The sequence below is a fragment of the Platichthys flesus genome, chromosome 8 (genome assembly GCF_949316205.1).
Source record: "Platichthys flesus chromosome 8, fPlaFle2.1, whole genome shotgun sequence".
Lineage (NCBI taxonomy): Eukaryota > Metazoa > Chordata > Actinopteri > Pleuronectiformes > Pleuronectidae > Platichthys > Platichthys flesus.
In genome coordinates, this window is record NC_084952.1 from 8,281,687 (window position 1) to 8,295,969 (window position 14,283).

Sequence of the window (14,283 nt, forward strand, 5' to 3'; positions counted from 1 at the left end):
CCCTCTCACAGGAGGCCATGATGGTCTCGTCCTGTGAACCACAGTCAATGAACTAATGATTATTCAGCAGCAAGAAGCCAAACTGAAAGTTGTTGTTGTTGTTGTTTAGGGTCAGATGGATTTTACATTCAATCTCATCTAAACTTCTTCACAGAAATAAGTTGGTTGGGATTTGATTTTACACTATTTTAGACCACGTGCTTTATTCATCTGTCTGTGCAGTAGGCTAATGTGCAAACTATTCACTGCTCGTATTCACACACTGCACATATTCGTCATGTTGTGTTTATCGTGGAAAATAGAACATATGTGATAGTGGTGAGTTGACAGGAAGAGTTTATATTCACATCAACGTGATTAAATGATTTCCAAAGTACTGAAGCAAAACAGATTGAGGGACACTGCAACATTGACAAATATTACACCCGGTGGTAATACTACATTTGGTGATGTCCCAAGCATTAATAACAATTTAGAACTTGAATGAATATATCCTTATAAAATCAAAATTGCAATGAAATAATCAAAAGCAGGAAACATCAAGGCCTATGCGACAGCTTCTTACTCCCTTTAAGTATCCCTTTTACTCAAATGGAAACCGCCTCATTCCACCAAAGGTTACGAGAAAACACGTAAACAATTTTTACAGAAACAAATCATTAGTTTCATGTATTTTTAAGGAAGAGTGTTATTTTTGTATAATCTCGGGAAGACAAAGGACATGACATGGTCCTACATATTTCATTAAACTAATCCACCTTTTTATAAATCTTTTAAAAAGAAATTTCATTCATCCTCAAGGTAAAAAAAAAGGCTGTGGTCTGTCTGAAGCCTTTAAAAAACAATACATTGCATTATCAAATTGTTGATTAATATTTGACTTCTATATTGCTAAGAAACCTATATTGTACAATTCCATTATGGTTGTAAATTGTTTATGTTGTTAGTGAAGTAGATATGTCTGTAATGCTCCATAAACTGCAGGATTATACATAGAAACATTTGTATTTACCTTTGTAAGTTGTAAGATTGTTTAATAGAGGAAATATAGTTTTTGAACACCCACGTGAGTCACATGTGTTGCAGCGACCAATAGGACGGAGGCAGTGAATTTAAAAGCGAGCCGCGGTTTCCTGATTCACTGCGTCACATGAAAACAAACCTCTGGTCCATCAGCAAGGAACAAACTGCGACTCACAGAGAAGGTAAAGTTTGCTCGTGTGAATCCAAGTCACTGCTGCGTTCATCTGCACTTTCACTTAGATTGACTGCGACGACGCGACGTTGCCTCATGTGAACTCGCTCCTAGCTACAGTGAACCAGCTAACTGATACTGTACTGGAATTAAACTGACTCTAAGCTAATCGACTGTAGCTTGAATCTGGTCACTTCCGAGCAGTTAAAAAAACAACAGATGATAACATTACACATCTATTTACTTCAACCTTAACACTGGAGGCAGCAGGAGAGAAAAGTGAATTAAAACTATCAACTGGGTGAACACAGGGAGACAAGCCTGTATTTCATCAGGTGATAAGCTAACCACTGTTAGCCACCTACAGTTCGAGTGGACTGCCTGATGAGTGATAAGCTGTTTTTCGAACCCAATCCTGGGACCGTTTCTTGAAAAAATCCAACCCCTTAGAATAACTCTTCTTGGGTTTGCTGGAGGTTTATCTGTCAGGCACAGGTATATGTAATAAAAGTGATTTTTGGTTAATTAATAGTAACTCCGGTTGAAATTGGAGCTTAACCTCTACCTGTCCTGATCAGTGAGGTCCCAATTAACCTAAGATTGTTTTGCCAATTCGTTTCCAAGTTTAATTGATGTAGTTGGCCTTGAAATGTTAGAAATGGTCTAGTAGCTCCGAAATGTCCCATGAGCCTGCACCAGCGCCCTCCAGGTGACCAAGCTACACTTACCTCAGTGTTACAGCTGAGCTTTTTCCTGCTGCATGTCAAACTGTCTCTTCAATAGTGACAATAGTTTTATATTGTGCAGTTATTAATATCTGCTTGTGTTTTCAGATACAATGGACAACATAATCTTTGCAGAGCGGGAGAATGCAGGTGTCCATGCGCCCTCACTTAAGATGCGACAGCGACTTCAGTCTGCTCCAGGTATGAACATTCCATGTTTGTTTGTTTTTAAGTAGAGATACATGATATATATTGGCCCATATATTAATGGCTAGATAATGGAAAGCTTATATTTGATCCGAAATTAGAGCCAATAAAACGTTAGATAAACACGCAATCATGACGTCATAAATCCGTGGCTGTCGATACCAGCGTCATGCGTTTATGTCGGAACTGTACACTGCGTCGCTACAGTGCCTCTAAACAGGGTTGCAATGAAGGCACCTGCTTTCACATATCAGTGGCAGATTCGATCAGTTCTCTAAGCCTTTATTTTGAAATGCATTATTTTATCTGAATATAAATAGTTACATTTATTTTGAAGGAGACATTTTTTGCCTTGTAGTTTTCTTCTGTGTAGAAATTACTATAACCTGTTGTTCCTGCAGAAAAACTCCTGAAATCTTCTATGATTGCCAAAACCTTCCACACGCCTCTGCCATCTGGTCGAAAAGCCTTCGGTGCCGTCAACAAGAAAATATCTACCCCTGCCATCAACACCCAAGAGAAGCAACAACTGAAGCCTCAGGTTGGAATAGTTCATAGTCGATTCAAACACTAACTAATGTAAGACTCTAATTGCAATGAACCTCAAGCTATACATTTACCAATGTAAAATGTGTTCCCCCATAGGAAATTAAAGTCAAGCAGGCTCCTGGTACCGAATTGGAGGAATATCCAGAAATTGAGAACTTCTTCCCTTATGACCCACTAGGTAACTGATCCCTTGTGAAATATCTTTTTCATTTCAAACATCACATTTTACAGCAATATAAGTTTTTAGACTAACAAATAACACTTTCAGGTGAATGTTGTGTTTCTGTGGGGGGTTTATTTGTAAATTCAATTGCTGCATCACGTTGGCTTTGCTTTCAGGGTTATTCTCTCTGGCCCTGGGAACAGTGACACTCATCTATGTTTGCTACCCAAGAGCTTGCACATAACAAAACTGTTAATGATTCAATGTAAAAGCCTCATTCTTTTCTTCTAAGCGTTTGAGAAGAACGTCATACCTGAAGATTTGGTTCCCCTCAGTGGCCTCGCTCTACCTGGCCTAGCATTTTTCCCACAATGTCTGCGTGTGAGGAAGGAGGACCTGAAAAAGTTGGACCCTCTCCCAAACATGTCCCCTGTGAAGATGCCAACACGTTCAGGTATAACAGTTCAATTGGAGTTTACCTCTATCCATTCATTTGTGATGTTAATTGTAGGATCTTGATGTTAAACACTGCCAAAGACTTCTTTCCCATAGTATTTTATCTAAAAACTAGGAAAATAACAAACTTATGTTGTATAAATTTAATAATGTGTATATATATACTATTCCATGTGATCTCTCTTTTTTTTTTACCAACACTTTGAAAGAAAACTTCACACTATGTTCCTACTGTTTGGTAACTGTAATTGCAGCTGTTATGTGTGGGGCACAGGTTGTAAACTACAATTATCATTAACTACAGGTATCATTAACTTCACTCTCTCTACCTCTCCAGATGACTGCCTGGCTCTGGAAGCCTTTCTTCAAACACTGGAAGAGCTGTCCGTTGAACTTCCTCCAGAGTCGGTTACTGACTAACTGTTCATGAATGTGCTTTGTTGTGACTGTTCTTTTATCTGAAATAAAGTGGTTTTATCTGTTGCTGGCTTCGTCTGCTTAGTGCTCTAGTTAAATATGTGACGGGCGGTGAAAGTAGCAGGGAAATGTTCAGTGGTTTACTTCCTGCTTGTTTGAGTCCATCACTGGTCACATGTGAAGGATTCTTGCCATTGGTTTTTGCTCGAGATTAGAATGAACTTCGGCTCAGTTTCTCTTGAGAGAAACTGAACGAGTCTGTGGCTCTGTGTTTGTTAGAACAAACATATCCTGTCTTTATTGATTTGTTCATGAAGTTATCAGGGGATGACTTTTAGTGTAAGGGCTTCTTTAACGAGACTGTTTGCGCCTTGGACACAGAGCAGGTGAGTCACTGTGGTGGGGCTGCAGTTTAGAAACGTGAGACTGGGTGAAACAAAGTCGTTGGTGTTTAAACGGGATTAGTTAAAATACTGGACATATATTAACATGCCTACAAAATGAGGAACTTGTTCGTAAGACGATTGCGTTTAGATCCAATAATGAAATGTTTCAGACGGTAATGTAAACAAACCTTGTTTTCTCCCATGGCACAGATAATGGCCCCAGAGGGGAACAGTGAATCAGTTTCCAGTTTATAATCTGACACTCATATCTCTGGGGTGTAGTCTAAATAAAGGGAAGTAGGCTTGATCGTCGCGCAGTGACAGACGAGCAGCATGAACGGCAGCGAATCGGAAGATGCTGGATGCGACTCAACTGGATCAGAAGCAGCTGTCGGCAGCAATACCGACGCCCACGGCGGCCGCTCGACCACACAGGGCACCGTTGTGGCGCGGCTGTCGCGGTATGGCCTGCAGGTCCTGCCCGGGTCTTTCCAGAACCGTAGGTCGCGGTTGCAGAGACAGCAACAAGCCGCAGCTGTCGGCGACGCGCCGGGAGGTCCGCTGCCGAGAGAGGCTCCAGAGAGGGGTTCCCTCACACCCGCCATGCGTAAAAAGTACCTAAAAGAGTTGTTCAGTAGCGGGTTCAGCAGCGCACTGTCCTCCCAGACCGAGACAGACAGCGTGACCTCCGAGCCGGAGGACGCAGACTGGGCTCTGTGTCCCATGGAGCACGCGTGGATGCTGTCTGCGGTGGAGGGGAACTACGCCACCATCCTTGAGTTCATCTCCGAGGAGCCGAACCTGCTGACCAGGCGGGACTTCGTCAGCGGGTACTCGGTGCTGCACTGGCTGGCCAAGAGGGGCCAGGACGAGACTCTGCTCAAACTTCTGCGCTACGCGGAAACTGCGGGGATCCGCGTGGACGTGAACGTGCGGGGCAGCGGCGGGCTCACCCCGCTGCACGTCGCCAGCATGCACTCCCACTACATGGTCGTCAAACTGCTGGTGGGGGCTTTCAGTGCTAACGTGGATGCCATGGATTATAACGGGAGGAGAGCCTGGCAGTATCTGAGGGGAGACGCCCCGCTGGAGATGAAGGAGCTGCTTGGGACCTGGGACGAAGAGCACAGCTTCGGAGCTGTCAACGGGAATATCAACAACAGTGCGAGCTCCGTGCCCCTGACCCCAGGTGGCGATGTGGACGACGGGCAGCCTGAAGGAGACTCCTTTGACCGGACTAAGAGAAGCGGCAGCTGGAGATTTGGCTCTTTCAAGAAAATGCTGCCCTCGTTTTCGTTTTTAGGAAACAAAAGCTGAAGTTAAGACAACCCTCCAAATATCTGCGTCATCACATTTTATATGAAGTTTAAAACCTGGATCAAAAACATTGCAGTTGACTGAAATTCACACTCCACTTATAAGTTGTTTCATTACAGCAATATAGTAAGATGGAGTTTAAAGGGATATTTGTGTTAAATACCTTCTGTACTGAAAGAGAATCAAGCCTATAATTTATAAGGGGTCACCCAGTATACATGTATTTTAAATATGGGACTAACTGGTATACTCCCAGTATGAATACTGCTTTTCGTTGATATCTTAATTGTTCATTAGTTGCTAATAAAAATGTATAATCTTATTGCAGCTGATCTTGTTCCTTCAACATTTCTCAAGAGCTGACATGGCCACATTTTCCTCCGGTTGAAGTACATGAAGTAAACACTTCATAGTTTGTCTTGTTACTACTTTAAGCCTCTTGAACAGCTGTACTTTCTGCAGAGCTGTGTCAGCAGTACCCCTCTCCGTGTGGTTTGCCTCAGAAAACCCTCAGCCCTCCTCAGTAAAGAAAAAGTTGAGCTGCACTTTGAGGGGAAAAAGGCAAAAACAGCTACATTTCAAGTTTGATCACAGATCTTTTATTATCAAACATGACGAGATAACATGGCTCCCTCCCTGCGGTCAGGCACAGCAGCTGGAGATCCTGGCAGACGTATGGTAGGAGGGGGGGCGCTGGGATCCAGGGACCCTTGTGTTTACAGGCCAAGCTTGGTCCTCCTCCAGTGTCTCCTCTTGGAATTGTACCTGAAATTCAAAAATGTAAACAAAGTGTCAGGAGAGCATTCAAAGGAAAAACAACCAAAGTAACAAATTGCTTCAAATCCATACACAAATAGTGCAGGTATTCAATACTATCCATTTGTTCATCTTTGAATCTTAGCAAATCAATTACTGGCAAGGCTTTCTTAACGGAGACAAACACTAAATTAGGTTTTCAAAAAAATAAGGTAATTTTATATTCATCAAAAGTGGTATTAGTTAATTCTGAGATTAGTTACAAAATACAAATCCCAAAGGAATCATTCCCCTACATGTAAAGACTGAAGTAACTACACAAACAGCACCAACACACATTTTGAATCAGTCAAATCAAAAGGCAGGTTCAAGGGTTCAATTGAAACAATGCAAATGCTATTGATGCTGCTCTTGTTTCAGTTGATAGGACCACGAGACACACAATATCATAAATATTCAATCACTGAAGTCAGACACCTGCTGATTCTTTAGTGAATGAAAAGAGTAAAGAGCCTAATGTTCAGCTACAGAGCTTCCTCAGCACACACAGTGATGAGGAGTGAGCGCTCTGCAGCAGGATGTTGCTATCAGCAGGATTAATGACAGCACTCTAAAGAAATCAAGTGCTGTAATTGCAGACCTGCTTTACATGATATTCTTCCCTACATTAGACATTCACATCAGCACTTAGAGATAATGTAGATAGCTGAGCGATGTAATGCAGCACTGAGGTGAATTTCAAATGTACAAACTATAACCTCCACATCCCCAAAAACTCTCCAAATTTCTTCTTCTTGAAATGCACGTTCAAACTTTACTGCTGCAACTAATTGTGAACTAAAATCTTGAGCAAATGTAAAAGTCAGTCCATTGGAAAAGTGGTAAGTAGATAAGAGTACATGTGCATTTCTGGTTGAACTATCACTTTAAGCATTATACAGGAAGGAGGTGTTGCAGAGTTGTTTTATCAGACTGCTTCGGTTTACAATACCAGTTTGTTTTGCCTAAGTTTAGCTAGAAATCTGATGACAGAACTTAAGTGTTATATAGCTACTGACTAGTTTAAATCAATATACAACTACATTTACAGCTCATTGGAAGTAGTTTTGGACAAAAGTGTCAGCTAAATGAAATGCAAGACATAATTGGTTAGACTTGCCTTTTAAGACCCTGTGTATCAATTACAAATCAATAGTTACAATCATGATTTGAATAAGTTGTATCTTTCAGTAACTCTTGTTTCCTGCCTCAAGTCAATGAGTAACCTAATGTTGCTCAGACCAATTTAATGAAAGTCTGAAAACTACTGTACAACCAGAAGATAATTACAAACGTATCATTGAGAGAAAAATCATTTCCACACGTAGGCTGCGTTATGGTACAGCTGGCTCATGTGGAGGGAGACAGGCTGTGAGGAGCCACGGGAGTTTAAAGTTAAGGATAAGAGTGATGATGGTCGAACTGGACTGATGTGGTAATGTCTGCTAGTTCAGTGAATTATCTATTTCGTGTTCATCCGGAGCTCCGAACGGACCCTGAAACTCACCTGATCTTGTTGCCAGTCTTCATTCTGATCCACTGAGGAATCGGCCTGTTCTGCTTCTGCTTCTTAGCGAGGAAGCGCTTGATCCTGAACGTCTTGTGGGACGACTGAGATCAAACAGAAAAGCTTCGTTAACAACACAAACAAACAAAACTTGATCAAAAGCTCCATCTGTCTGAGAACTGACACGTTTAGATCTCACACAAAAAAACTGTGCCTAGCATGTGTAGCCCTGCAGGATGCTACTGGCTAGCACGGCTGCCAGCTAGCATCGCTAACAGCTTTAATCTGCTCGTACAGAACATTTACATTAAACATAAAGGTTTTAAATAATCCACTGAGACACATTTTCAACATTTAAAGTATTGATTCAGGTTTAAAACAGTTACAGATGAAGATGTTTAAAGATTCCGTGTTTACCATTTTGTCCACAATCCTTTCCCCACTATGGCGGAGGACGAAGAGAAAGAAGGAAGTGACGTTCACGCTTTTTATCCAATAGGCGTCCGGAGAACAAGCTGAGCAGTCTGCTGACACTGACACCTGCTGGACGTTTCATTCCATCACATACATGCTCAGTCGGGATCATTCGTCTGTTCTTAACAAATAAACATTTTCCATATTTTACATGATGATGATTATTTTATTATATGTGTAGTAGTGAAATACAGTTTTTTTCAGGAATGAGTTTCTTAGTTGAGTAATTGCTTCAGTTCTCTGCTTGTATTTACAGCGGAGTAGTTCCTAAATGTTGGATGTTGAATCTTGACTGAAAAGTTACTAGTGTCTCAAGCTGAAGAATAAATGTAGTTCAGCAAAATACACTTACCTCAAAATTTAAGTGAGAAAAAATGAAGCATGGAAAGAAAATACTCCAGTAATGTACATGTAGTTGGTTTCTTTCCACCGCGCTTCCTAGCTTCACCATAGTAAGGTGACAGAGATGGTGGAGCTGCCATCGAGGACATGGCAGGTAAATTATGCAATACTTTAAAAACCTGAAAGTGAAATTTATACTTAATACTGTTAAAAATAAAAAATGTATTAGCTATGCCGCTATTGTTCAGGATTGTTACATATTATATAATTTTTTTCTATGCTATGCAAACAAAATGAAAGTGAGGACCTATTGAGATTGTAATGAATTGGCTTTTTGAGGGCTTTAACATGCTAAAATTCTTTCCAAAACTTGCAGAAAATTAGAAAGTGGTGAAAATTTGCTTTTAATTTATTTTCTGTTCTTTTTTTTCTTTTTTTTAATTAAAAAAAAAATATATATATATATTTACCTCCTGTGCAGAAGTGAACTGCGTACTTCCTATGCAGAATTCTCTTAATTTAATTTTACTTTATTTATTTTTAAAATTTAATTAAACTTTTTTAATTATATTTTAATATTTATATTTTTTTAATTTTAGTATAAGATATAAGCTATTGTGCAATGAATGGGTGGTTGATGAATGAAGTTCGGCCAAATTTAGGGGTTCAGTATCCTGCCAAGGAAACTTCGGCATGCAGATGGACAAGAGTGAACCGGCCACCTTCTTGTTGGAGAACGCCCACTCTACCCCCTAGGCCAAACGACCACTCTACAACCTAGGCCACACCGCCTTTATATTAACATTAAGGATCGGATTACCTGCTCATTCCCATTAGAAACTAAGCACAGGAAGAAGATGGAAACATTATTTTTTGTGTGTGTGTCTGTGTCATTCTGTGCTTTTTTTTATGAGAAAACCTTGTATTTCTACTTTACTACATATTTTTGACAGCCTTACTTAAAAGTTACTTTTATAGTTTTGGATTTTAGATTTTAGAAACTTAATGGAAATAACAAAAGACAAAGCTCTCAATATTTGACTTTATGTTTTATGGAAGCAGTTTTTAATTTTAGGAGTAACGACTTTAAAAATGTCTCTTTAATCACAATTTCCCAAAAATAAAAACGTAAATGTCCAAACATAGTTAGTTAAAGGAAACAAAATAATTCTTGGACTGAAGATTTAAGCATCCGTGGTTAGTCAGACCTAAATTATTTACCCAGTGAGTGTTGAACAACACTGACTTGCTGAAACGCTATTGAATAACAGAAATCTGGACTAAGACTGAGCACCTTTCCACCAAAGAGAAAAAATACACAGATTTAACAAAGGCCTTTTATTTCAAGTCAGAAGTAGCTCCTGTATGTTAGCATGATATTAGCATCACCAGCACTGATATGTTTCCATGCTGTCTTCAGTTAAGTGCATCACAGATTAATGTTTCGAGGCAGATTCAGATTAGAAAAAGGGGGGAAGGCCATAGGTTGAACACTCAGACTGATGTCTGCATGCAGGCATATGGGTGTTACACAGCAGTCAGGTCAGAAATGGCTGTTTCTCCTCAGTAACTGTATGAACGTATGAACTTAGGCTTCTTTATTGTGCCTGTGAGACTATAATTAAAGACCAAGGAACGTTTTAGTAAAAGATCTGCACACACATGTGGGTTGTCAAACTCTGCAGGGAGAATAAGATAATGTCCATGTGTGCACTTCAAGCAGAAAATGCAAATAGTACAACAGAAATCTCTCTCAAGACACTGCAGAAACAATGTTAATGAGTTTGGCAGAGTTTACAGAGTGATTGGGTGCGATATGGATAAGCAAATTAAAAGCCAACGTTTGCAGAGTCCATCAGAGAAACAATACTGAAATAAGGTCACTTTGAGTTTACGATTTCAGAGAAAACTTTGGCTTCACCTAAGGTGCCCTGCAGCCAAACTCCTCAAGGCTTACTGTATTGTTCTTAACAAATTAAACTAACAGAGGGCCACATTCAGGCCCTAAGAGACTCCAGCATCACTCCTGCCTCTGAGACTGGGAGAGCCAGATGTAGCCCTACATCTTCTGCAGCGCGGGCGATGCCCTGAGGCATCACATCCCTGCTCCGAGCCTCACAGGTCGATCTCTCCTCTCGTCACCAAACTTAAAATGCCACAAGTGCAAATCTGCTCAGTCGTCTCCCTTGTCTGCCACTTTCTTGGTCTCAGGTTCTGGCTTCCTGTCGGCGGAGTTGGATTCTCCTCCTCCTGCAGGTCGAACACGGTTCCTGGACCCCGGCTGGTACAGCTGGATAGCGGGGCGGTCCTGAAGCACAAACAAACAGCATAATTAGAATCACTAAAGAATCAAAGAATTGTGTGAACCGACGACTAAGACTAGAGTCGGTACCTTGTTTCTTGTTCGCTCTCTTTTGTTGATTTCCTCCCGCTTGTCTCTGGCGAGCTTCTCTGGCCTCTCGGTGTGAGCGGAGTCTACGTGGTTTTCACCCCTTTTCTTCTCAAAGGCCCGCTCTCTGTCTTTTTTCCCCTCGTCGTCCCGCTTCCTGCAGGCGTTCTCTCCATCCTGTCGTTCCCTCCTCCTCCGACGATCTTCGTCCTGACGCCGGATGCGCTCCTTCTCCCTCTGCCGTCGCTCCTTCTCCCGCTCTCGGTCGCGCTCTCTGTCGCGATCTGTGTCACGCTCCCTGAACTCCTTCCGCCCGTCATCGTCACCTCTGTGAAAGAAGCACAAGGACTGTTTCAATGATCTGTCCATAGTGAGTGATATGTTTGATAAAAGAAAAAAACTGAAGCAACTTACTTCCTCCCTCGGTCTTCCTTGTTCTCAATGTTCTGACGCCTCTTGTATTCATGGTTCCCCATGGGTCGGTCCTCTTTATTTGGCTTCTCTGGTTTCTTTGCCTTTTCCTTGTGCTTCTCCGCATCAGCGTCCTCGACTCTGTCAGGTTTCTTCAGGAGCTGCACGGATGAAAATAAAAGAAATTCCTAAGGACATATTGGAAAGTAAACATGGATTAAACGGCCTGAATTCACTGCAGCACACGCACCTTGATTTTTGGCTCTTCTTTAACTTGGTCCTTGTCTTTCTCCAGCGGTTTGTCGAGTCTCTTCATCTTGTCAGTGTCCTTGCGCTTCCGTCTCTCCTCCTCCCGCCACTTGCGTCTCTCCTCATCCCGCACACGCTTTCGTTCAAGCTCCCGCCTCCTCCTCTCCTCCTTCTTTTCCTCCCGGATTCTCTGAAAAGCCAAAATTACATTAGTTATTTTGTGTTTATCGCCTATATAGTTTAAATAGTTTAACACAATAGAACATCAAATTGTTGAGCTACTGTACATTTACCTGCTTATTTTTCAGGAAGTCCAGCAGGGGAGTTGTTCTCTTTGCTTCAAGGAAGAAAAATAATATGTTTAAATGAATCCTCCAGCAACGTGTCTGTTCTAACATAAATACAATGATGTTTCAGGTCCAACTTTCAAGTTAACTAACTGTTCACATACCAACAAGCTCCTTCGACTTTGCCTCGATCTCTTCCAGCAGAGTCTCAGGTGTTGAAGTCAACTTCTCTTCGTCTCCGTTGTAAGCTTCCAGGAACTTTTTGTAATCTGGATCTGAAGGAAAAGATGGACAGTGAAGCCTCCATGATGTTTTCTTTAAACTCCATTTCTAAATGAATTGATCATAGATACATGATGCAAACACCAGAATCAAATCAAGGCTGTTAGGGAAAACCGAGTCTCATTTCTTTCCTACAATGGGACAAATTATCTGTGTCTCCTAAAAATATCCGAATTTATCTTTACCTTCTTCAATCGTTCCACATTTTGCATCCCTCTTCTTGATTCTTTTCTTGGCAGTTTTTTGGAAGGGGGCAAACTCTACGATGGCAGGATACTCCTGTCCTGTGGCACATAAGCAGAATGAAGCGTCAATCACTTACAGAGAGAAATCCTTGAGTTTGTTTATTTCACATTAACTCAATTCCCTTCATACCTCTGTGGTCAATGAAAACATATCCATCAAATCGATCCCTGAACAGGACGATGTCCTCTTGATTTTTGAAGTTGAGGTAAGCCCTGGCGAAGAGGTGCGGGAAAAGGCTGAAAGAGCAGAACGATGATGTCAAGTTAAACTGGTCCTGACACTGGCAGTTACTTTACACTGACATGTGTTTAAGATTTGTTTTAACCTGGTGTCACTGGAGAAAAACTCCATGTAGTCCAGCTCTGGCAGCGGCTGCAACTGCTCCTCCAGATCCTCCTTCGTCAGACTTGGTGGTAATCGCCTGATCACAATCTGGGAATTGAGTTTTGACAGGTTTTAGATGTGAGATCAGTGACAGAGAGGAAGAGGAGGAGGAGTGCAACCAATAGCCAAGGGTGATGTTAGAGCCGATGACCGTTTGTGTGGTTTCAAGATAAGATGAGATCAGTTTTTATAAGTCCCACACTGGCGACATTTGCAATCATACAGCAGCAAAGTCCAAACCGGCATCAGCAGAAATAAGTAATAGTCAAGTGTGACGATAACAACAAATAAGTGTGGGAATATAAAAAAAATATAGAAAAATGGAACTGAATGGAATGGGAACTAATATAAACAGTGTAAAATCTTGTATCGCTTAAAAATTGCACTTTATCTAGGCTCTGATTAAACAAAACTACCTCAAACCTGCTGCTATTTCTATCGGAAGTGTTAGCAGCACTGGCTAAAGCTATGGTAGCTAGCAAAGCTCCACCTTTGTCATGCTCTCTTTCTTTTCCTTCGGTCTCTCCGTCCTTTCTCCATCCTCGCACCGTATTTCCACCCTTCTGTCTTTCGGTCGAGTGTTTTCTTTGTCTTCCTTCATGGCGGAAAACAAGCGGTTTTGTCTCGTGCTGGAATCTCCTGCTCACATCGCAGATTGTTTACTTCGAGTTGGTAGCAGCTTAGCCGGAGAGCTTACTGAGCTAACCGACTTCCTCTGAAGGCCTGCAGCTCAGTGTTAGCGCAGCAGGGGGCGCTGTTATTTTACGTAAATTATATTATACCGTTAAGTTCACATTGTTTTTGCTTTTTCATCAGTTTTTATTTGATCCATTTGTTTGTTATATTTTGTATTATTTGACTTCAAATTAAATTGATTTAACTCTTGTGTTAAAAAATTGAAGATTGTTTTCCATCGACTGTACTTCAAATAAAAGCAAGTTTTGAATGCAGGTGTTGATCATCTTTTTAAGTGTTTCCATTTAATTTCATTCTATACTTTGGCCCTAGCCATATACTTTATCTGACAGAACTACCATGATGTAATTTAGGATAAAATGTAATTAAGGATTAAATTATTATATTTGTAGTAATAATAGTAATATATAATACTTGTCATGCTGTTCATATACAAAGTGTTAGTCTGACTGCTGACATCTAATGATTGTAAATTAATTTATTTCTTTCTCTTTAGTGTTAGTTGGTGAGGGATATTTTAATCTAAATGATATACCATGAATATTCTTTTTTTTAAATTTATTTAGCATTTTTAGACATTCTGCTCCTTCCACCGTTATGTATTTAATACGTTAAAGGCCCAGTGTTGACACATAATTCGTCCAGCTCAGATAAATAACATGTTTTGCAGTTTGCCAATGGTTTGTTCACATAGAAGAGTGTAATAGCACTATTGATATTAACTAGTTTACAAAATCGTCTCAATCTCTCGGTGATAACCTAAATTGACCAAAAGAATCAGCAAACAGCAGATGCTTTTATTTTGA

The 14,283-nt window shown here is 40.8% G+C and overlaps 4 protein-coding genes and 1 non-coding gene across 5 annotated transcripts; 2 read left to right on the plus strand and 3 right to left on the minus strand.

The window, feature by feature from the left end:
- The first annotated feature begins 1,061 nt into the window (after nt 1-1,061).
- pttg1 (PTTG1 regulator of sister chromatid separation, securin) lies at nt 1,062-3,778 on the plus strand. Its single transcript, XM_062393802.1, has 6 exons — nt 1,062-1,205; nt 2,029-2,121; nt 2,529-2,668; nt 2,773-2,854; nt 3,132-3,293; nt 3,633-3,778. Exons 1-6 carry the CDS (start codon nt 1,151-1,153, stop codon nt 3,713-3,715), a joined length of 615 nt encoding a protein of 204 aa, XP_062249786.1. The 5' UTR covers nt 1,062-1,150; the 3' UTR covers nt 3,716-3,778.
- A 171-nt stretch (nt 3,779-3,949) lies between these two features.
- sowahd (sosondowah ankyrin repeat domain family d) lies at nt 3,950-5,840 on the plus strand. Its single transcript, XM_062393977.1, has 2 exons — nt 3,950-4,098; nt 4,309-5,840. The coding sequence occupies exon 2, from the start codon at nt 4,432-4,434 to the stop codon at nt 5,413-5,415; it is 984 nt and encodes a 327-aa protein (XP_062249961.1). The 5' UTR covers nt 3,950-4,098; nt 4,309-4,431; the 3' UTR covers nt 5,416-5,840.
- A 151-nt stretch (nt 5,841-5,991) lies between these two features.
- rpl39 (ribosomal protein L39) lies at nt 5,992-8,280 on the minus strand. The gene is made up of 3 exons (XM_062393978.1): nt 8,135-8,280; nt 7,718-7,821; nt 5,992-6,180 (listed from the first exon to the last, which is right to left on the minus strand). Exons 1-3 carry the CDS (start codon nt 8,135-8,137, stop codon nt 6,132-6,134), a joined length of 156 nt encoding a protein of 51 aa, XP_062249962.1. The 5' UTR covers nt 8,138-8,280; the 3' UTR covers nt 5,992-6,131.
- On the minus strand, nt 6,687-6,818 carry LOC133959486 (small nucleolar RNA SNORA69). Its single transcript, XR_009921857.1, has one exon. It is a non-coding gene; the product is annotated as a small nucleolar RNA SNORA69 (small nucleolar RNA).
- Nucleotides 8,281-9,856: 1,576 nt separating the features above from the next.
- upf3b (UPF3B regulator of nonsense mediated mRNA decay) lies at nt 9,857-13,503 on the minus strand. Its single transcript, XM_062393932.1, has 10 exons — nt 13,272-13,503; nt 12,723-12,829; nt 12,527-12,633; nt 12,337-12,435; nt 12,034-12,144; nt 11,876-11,919; nt 11,584-11,772; nt 11,337-11,494; nt 10,926-11,250; nt 9,857-10,841 (listed from the first exon to the last, which is right to left on the minus strand). Exons 1-10 carry the CDS (start codon nt 13,380-13,382, stop codon nt 10,707-10,709), a joined length of 1,386 nt encoding a protein of 461 aa, XP_062249916.1. The 5' UTR covers nt 13,383-13,503; the 3' UTR covers nt 9,857-10,706.
- Nucleotides 13,504-14,283: the final 780 nt, after the last annotated feature.

Excerpts from the sequence above, each read along its gene's own strand:
- pttg1 (XM_062393802.1), top strand. The coding sequence starts at position 1,151 with ATGAAAACAAACCTCTGGTCCATCAGCAAGGAACAAACTGCGACTCAC. Across the intron at positions 2,669-2,772 it reads AGCAACAACTGAAGCCTCAG|GAAATTAAAGTCAAGCAGGC; the intron begins GTTGGAATAGTT and ends GTTCCCCCATAG. Across the intron at positions 2,855-3,131 it reads CTTCCCTTATGACCCACTAG|CGTTTGAGAAGAACGTCATA; the intron begins GTAACTGATCCC and ends TTTTCTTCTAAG.
- sowahd (XM_062393977.1), top strand. The coding sequence starts at position 4,432 with ATGAACGGCAGCGAATCGGAAGATGCTGGATGCGACTCAACTGGATCA.
- rpl39 (XM_062393978.1), bottom strand. Across the intron at positions 6,181-7,717 it reads AAGACTGGCAACAAGATCAG|GTACAATTCCAAGAGGAGAC; the intron begins GTGAGTTTCAGG and ends TTTGAATTTCAG.
- upf3b (XM_062393932.1), bottom strand. The coding sequence starts at position 13,382 with ATGAAGGAAGACAAAGAAAACACTCGACCGAAAGACAGAAGGGTGGAA. Across the intron at positions 12,145-12,336 it reads ATGTGGAACGATTGAAGAAG|ATCCAGATTACAAAAAGTTC; the intron begins GTAAAGATAAAT and ends CTTTTCCTTCAG. Across the intron at positions 11,251-11,336 it reads AAGGAAGACCGAGGGAGGAA|AGGTGACGATGACGGGCGGA; the intron begins GTAAGTTGCTTC and ends CTTCTTTCACAG.